The sequence below is a fragment of the Pseudophryne corroboree genome, chromosome 2, assembly GCF_028390025.1.
Source record: "Pseudophryne corroboree isolate aPseCor3 chromosome 2, aPseCor3.hap2, whole genome shotgun sequence".
Taxonomy (NCBI): domain Eukaryota; kingdom Metazoa; phylum Chordata; class Amphibia; order Anura; family Myobatrachidae; genus Pseudophryne; species Pseudophryne corroboree.
The window spans coordinates 787,347,821-787,354,979 of record NC_086445.1 but is presented as its reverse complement, the minus strand read 5'-3'; the positions used below and the strand labels follow the sequence as shown (position 1 = coordinate 787,354,979).

General features: G+C 38.7%; 1 protein-coding gene across 1 annotated transcript; it reads right to left on the bottom strand.

Annotated features, from left to right (window-relative positions):
* Nucleotides 1-305: 305 nt before the first annotated feature.
* On the bottom strand, nt 306-4,433 carry LOC135048442 (uncharacterized). Its single transcript, XM_063955549.1, has 6 exons — nt 4,144-4,433; nt 3,241-3,349; nt 2,924-3,028; nt 2,520-2,687; nt 2,272-2,415; nt 306-2,167 (listed from the first exon to the last, which is right to left on the bottom strand). Exons 1-6 carry the CDS (start codon nt 4,144-4,146, stop codon nt 960-962), a joined length of 1,737 nt encoding a protein of 578 aa, XP_063811619.1. The 5' UTR covers nt 4,147-4,433; the 3' UTR covers nt 306-959.
* Between the last annotated feature and the right edge of the window lie 2,726 nt (nt 4,434-7,159).

Here is a 7,159-nt window from a genome sequence, read left to right as displayed (position 1 = left end):
ACATCGCTAAAGCTGACCGCTTTATCAAGCGGCAGATTCAAAGCTTTATGTAGTTGGATCGCTCTCTCCTGTATTACATGATCATCGGCATTGTTACCTTTATCCAGAAGTTTACAGACGCTAGCGGCCAAACACAGGTTATTACCTATGCGTCTGAAGTCATAGAGATATCTCTTTCTTTTATTTATTATTAAACTTTGGGGCAGGCGTTGTAAACTACGCCCAGTCAAGCCAGACCCTGATCTGTTTCTAAAAATACTGATCACAAATCTTAAGCCTGTGGATAATAAGAATTCTGCGTTACTTTGAAGCGTGTTTGTAATCTGATTCAAAAAACTGGCCGCGTCTAATGTTTCTTGCGGCTTACGATGCGAATAGATGGCATTGTGTAACCCACCCCCCTCCAATCTAAGCTGAACGCGGTCGGCCGGATCCACGCCCGCAAGGACACCATCGAGCATGGCCTGTATAGCCGTATGAATGGCTCGAACCCCCTCTACAAATGATGTAACCCTGTCCAAATTAACAAACCGATAGTGCCTGTGGTACTCAACGGCTCTGAAATGCGGTCGTTGTCGTTCATAACTGTTAATTGCCTCTAAGTATACATGTTGCCGACCTTCGTCATTACCGGGTGACTCAACACTGTCTGCATCATCATATATGGGGCTTGCATTGCGCTCAATATTGTCAGCCTGTGATTCGTCATTCGGTAATGCTTGGGGTGGCGATTGATCTATATCTACATACATTGCACTCTGCGTCCCGCCTACCACATGTTCCCTGTGCCGCTTGCGCTTTCTCAATCTGGTTAATGTTGTTACAGCCTGTTTCACCTTTGCGCGTCGGAATAACTGTGAGATCCTGTATGTTAAACAAGGTTTAATTCGTGGTTTTTGTTTTTTTTTACAGGCATTTAAATTTAAAACACGTTTCAAACCATTGCCTAGCATGCCTAGTCACGGATCAGTTTCATTTATTTCTGCAAAATGATGTATGTTGGCTTTAATAAATTCAGTTGTCTTAACCGACCGATCTATGTATTTTGACATGACATTCATATACGTCTCAACAACTTCTTTAACAATGTCTTGTTTACATTTACTACCGTGGCACACACCTTTAATGTGTTTTAACAAGTATCCGGCTTTTACGCCCATGTTCTCAACATCTTCCCGTATCTTACCCAACAACGCGTAAAATTGTATTTCAGCGTCTTGGCCTAATTGTTCTGAATTTTGACATTCATCAACTATGTCGGGCGCTAGCCCTCGCACCGGTACACAAGCATCAGCCGATGCGTGTACCAGGGCTGTCGTTGTAAAAATATTGGGAATTGATGTTACACAATCAACCGTTGTAGTATCACCAGGTATTCCTGCAACGGCTGATAATACTTCATCAGAACTATTCTGCGGATCTTGTGTCGTTGACTCTACACAGTTTGTAATAAGCTCTTGCCCATTTATGTCATCAATATCTGATATCACAGGATTACCAGCTATGTGTCTTGTTTCTGTTTCAGAGCAATCCTGTGTATCGGTAATAGTAATGACATCGGCTTGCGACATTTGCTTAACATTACTTCTTGAGTCAATATTTGATAACAAACCAATGCCTGCTATGTGCCTTGTTTCTGTTTCAGAACAAACCTGTGTATCTGGAATTGTGATTACAGCGGATTGCGACAATTGCTTAACATTACTTCTTGAGAGACGCGATGCCCTCTTAACCTTTACAGTCTTTGTATTACCAGCGACATCCCGGTCTGCAGTGTTAAACGCTGTGTGTTTTGATGTTACAGCAACATCATTACTTACGCATGATACAGTTTGTAACGCGATCCTTCTCCGTTGCGGCTTATCATTTTCGGAATATGACAATTTTCTTTTCAGATCTGTAAATGTTGAATTATGACTTCTCTCATTCGTTCTTGGTCGAGCTGGCTTTCGTTTGTTCGGGACGATACATCCGTTATGCACAGCCATAACTGATGACCTAGCAACGCCCTTATGTACAATTGCCGGCGTTACGAATTGATGGTTCTCCGCTTCAGCGGCGGTTGTGCGTTTTGATATTTTCCCGCTTGTACTAGGCCTGTGTATCTGCGCGCATGTATCACTGACTGTTGGTATCAAAGGAGCATAGCGTCTTGCTACAGCGTCATCTGTAATACATATATTATAAAATAAATATAAACGACTCTGCATGTAAATCAGTATTTAAATCACCGCATAACAATATACCATATAACAGTGTTTGATTACACACCTGCTGCTGCGAATTGATGGCTTTCCGTTTCAGCGGCGGTTGTGCGTTTTGATATTTTCCCGCTTGTACTAAGACGGTGTATTTGCGCTACTGTATCACTGCCTGTTGGTATCGTCGGCGCATATCGCATTGCTACAGCGTCATCTGTAATACATATATTATAAAATAAATATAAACGACGCTGCCTGAAAATCAGCATTTAAATCAACGCATAACAATATACCATATAACAGTGCTTGATTACACACCTGCTTTATATTCGAATGTTTTAGCACGACCCCCTGTCGCGTGTGGGAAAAACGGTTGCTCATCAACAACATTGCTGTTCTGTATAGAGGTGTTGTGACAATAATCAGGTTTGTTCAATATATCCCATAGAATACCATCAGCCGTCGCATCATCCATTTTTGTGGCATCTTTAGCCGGTGAAAAAATGGAAAAAAAAAAAAAAAAATTACATACGGTATAAAATTAGAATAACATGAAAAAGCGATTCATTACTGAGAATATAAAGTGTGTACAGTTGACAACAAATCAGCACAACTGTACAAGGTTTATTTTTAATTCTTTAGCCGTGGAAAAATAAATAAATGAATAAAAAATAAAAAAATAAAATAAAATAAAAAATAAATAAAGATATCATGTTACTCACAATCTGGCGCCAATTCCAAAATATTATTAAAATCCGGTATAGCGCTGAAGTCTAAGCCAAAGGGACTATCAACAGACAAATCGAAATTCTCTGTATTTGTGATTACTGTCAAATCGGGGGAAATAAAAATGAGAAAATAATAATTATTTAATAATTACTATTTAATAATTACTTATCAATGTATCCAGACTGTTGTACGTTCATACTATTTAAACTTTTAAAAATGAACAAATTGTAGACCTTGACTATAATTTCATACTATTTAAACTTGAAATATAAATAAAAACGCGTCAATGTCATTTATAGACATAGCTTACTTTGAGAGGTTTGATAACTTGGCAAAGCCTCATCATCATCATCAGAAGAAGAAGGTCTGTTTCTAACCATGAAAGCGTTTTTGCTGTTGATGTTCTGCATTGTCTGTCTCTGAACCAATAATGAAAATGAGAGACGGTTAATATCTATCAAACGAATTAGTTGAAATAATGTGTTGGCGCATTCCCAAAATGAACCACTAGATGTCGCTATTACCACATATTTAAATAACCTTCAGACAGCCACATTATTAAAAGCCGGCGGCGCATTCCCAAAATGAACCACTAGATGTCGCTATTACCACATATTTAAATAACCTTCAGACAGCCACATTATTAAAAGCCGGCGGCGCATTCCCAAAATGAACCACTAGATGTCGCTATTACCACATATTTAAATAACCTTCAGACAGTCACATTATTAAAAGCCGGCGGCGCATTCCCAAAATGAACCACTAGATGTCGCTATTACCACATATTTAAATAACCTTCAGACAGTCACATTATTAAAAGCTATATGTTCTATGTGTTACAATGCATCGCTAAACAGCAACATCAATGTGGGTATACCCACAAAAAGAAGTAGTAAAAACGTAGCATTTCACATATGAGTTCATACTGCGCTTTGCAACTGTCCAATAGGTTTGAAATATTAACATATTATACATGTATGTCTAAAAACAAAGGATGCAATGGCAGGGCAGAATCGTGTAACAGTGTGTATATCGTGGCATAGAGCCCACATATTTAAACAGCCTTCAGAGCCATATTTGTAAAATAAATAAATAAATAAATAAAAAAATAAAAAAAATAAAAAAATGCAATATGTATAAATATAATAATAATAATAATAATAATAATAATTATGATAATAATAATAATAATAATAATAATAACAACACTTACCATTATAACTTCAAGTGTGTATAGCGGTGCAGCTTCAGTTGAAATTTCTTCTCAGTGCACATCAGTGCTGTGTCCTGTTCTTATAACACTGGCTGTGAGCCATATGGCCCCCACCAACCTGTGGTACGCCGTCCCACATTTCCAAGATGCTTGGGGCGGGACTTTTAAATATATAAACTCTAGTCTATAATTTAGTAATTGTGATAATTATTTTCAGTTACAATAAAGATATAATCTTTTAGCTGTTTCTTAAATGTCATACACAGCGCATCAAACGCATACCAAATACATTTATATTATATATACAGAAGGAAAAAAATAAATAAATTAAAAAAATAAAAAAATAAAAAATAAAAATCCTGAGTGGTCTAAACTACTTGTATAGATTGAATGGAAGTCATTCCAAATGGGTATATCTTATACTGTAGAATATGAGGCTCATAAAAAGCTCATAAATTATTTAATAATAAAATTAATTCATAAAAAGCATTATACAGAAGTTCTTATGAACTAATGTACATGAATACAAAATTATTTTATGATTCCATAAATATACACTGGCTTACTGATTTGTAGCTAAAATTACAATATTAATTCATAAAAAGCATTATACAGAAGTTCTTATGAACTAATGTACATGAATACAAAATTATTTTATGATTCCATAAATATACACTGGCTTACTGATTTGTAGCTAAAATTACAAAAAATATTGTCTAAAATTACTTTCAGGTTGTGTGTATAAGGCGCACAGGCAATATAAATGCATTCTGTGCATAGCTTTAGGACCCATCACCATGATATCTCATTATGGTATGTAATTAATCCAAAAGATGGAAAAATCCGATTTGAGTCAACACATAACCCTGTAGGTGGTGCTAATGTTCCTCTACAGAGATAACAATCGAAAATGGTCATGGTCAAATTGTACATCGTGGCTTCTGAGGGGTTTCTGTGACATTTAAAATGACCTTTTAAATTAGTACCATGTGTGATGAACCCTTGCTTCTAAGAAATGGTCATGGTCAAATTGTACATCGTGGCTTCTGAGGGGTTTCTGTGACATTTAAAATGACCTTTTAAATTAGTACCATGTGTGATGAACCCTTGCTTCTAAGAAATGGTCATGGTCAAATTGTACATCGTGGCTTCTGAGGGGTTTCTGTGACATTTAAAATGACCTTTTAAATTAGTACCATGTGTGATGAACCCTTGCTTCTAAGAAATGGTCATGGTCAAATTGTACATCGTGGCTTCTGAGGGGTTTCTGTGACATTTAAAATGACCTTTTAAATTAGTACCATGTGTGATGAACCCTTGCTTCTAAGAAATGGTCATGGTCAAATTGTACATCGTGGCTTCTGAGGGGTTTCTGTGACATTTAAAATGACCTTTTAAATTAGTACCATGTGTGCCAAGCTTGATGTTTCAACTGCTGGAATGTGTGATGCTTGAATGTGTACAGCCTAATCCATGTGAAATAAGACGGTCTGTAACTACCTGGTTTTAACACTGTGTAATATGCATCTTTCATCCGCCTGATTTGACGCGCTGCGTTGCGTGACATTCTGCGACTGGTGCTGCTTGACACTCTGTGACTGGTGTTACGCAATAATTTTTAATACGGTTTAATATCGAACACTATCAATTTATATAAATTTTTATATTAAGCGATATAAAACACTATCATTTAATATTAAAAGGGGGCGGGTCCTAGGAGAAGTGGGTGTGGTACCTGTCAAGTTTGACAGAAAGGTTGACTTTATCTACTGTCCCCACTGGAATCCACCATCACAGGTCCCTGTGTACTTTCAGGTGGCAATTGCTGGTAAATGTCTCCACGGAGGAATTGACTATAATTCATTTTGATGAACGTCATCTTCTCCACATTTTCTGGAAGTAACCTCGTACGCCAATCGCTGACAAGGTGACCAGCTGTACTAAACACTCTTTTGGAGTACACACTGGAGGGGGGGCAATTTAGGTAAAATAAAGCCAGTTTGTGCAAGGGCCTCCAAATTGCCTCTTTTTCCTGCCAGTATACGTACGGAGTGTCTGATATGCCTACTTGGATGCTGTCACTCATATAATCCTCCACCATCTTTCAATGGTGACAGAATCATATGCAGTGACAGTAGATGACATGTCAGTTTTCCTGGCAGCTCCAGTGGCGGAAGAAAATGAAGGAGGAGCTGTTGGCGGGTTACGTTCCGCTTGACTTGACAAGTGTCTCACCAGCAGCTCTTTGAACATCTGCACACTTGTGTCAGCCGGAAAGAGAGATACAACGTAGGCTTTAAACCTAGGAACGAGCACGGTGGCCAGAATGTAGTGCTCTGATTTCAACAGATTGACCACCCGTGAATCCTGGTTAAGCGAATGAAGGGCTTCATCCACAAGTCCCACATGCCTAGCGGAATCGCTCCGTTTTAGCTCCTCCTTCAATTTCTCCAGCTGCTTCTGCAAAAGCCTGATGAGGGGAATGACCTGACTCAGGTTGGCAGTGTCTGAACTGACTTCACGTGTGGCAAGTTCAAAGGGTTGCAGAACCTTGCACAACATTGAAATCATTCTCCACTGCACTTGAGTCAGGTGCATTTCCCCTCCTTTGCCTATATCGTAGGCAGATGTATAAGCTTGAATGGCCTTTTGCTGCTCCTCCATACTATGAAGCATATAGAGGGTTAAATTCCACCTCGTTACCACCTCTTGCTTCAGCTAATGGCGGGGCAGCTTCAGGAGTGTTTGCTGGTGGTCCAGTCTTCGGCACGCGGTGGCTGAATGCCGAAAGTGGCCCGCAATTCTTCGGGCCACCGACAGCATCTCTTGCACGCCCCTGTAATTTTTAAAAAAATTCTGCACCACCAATATATGTGCAAAACATGGGACGTGCTGGAATTTGCCCACATATAATGCACGCACAATATTGGTGGCGTTGTCCAATTGGGGTAAGTCAATCTGCGATGATGTTCCTCAGTTTCCGTAAGAGGTTGTCAGCTGTGTGCCTCTTATGGAA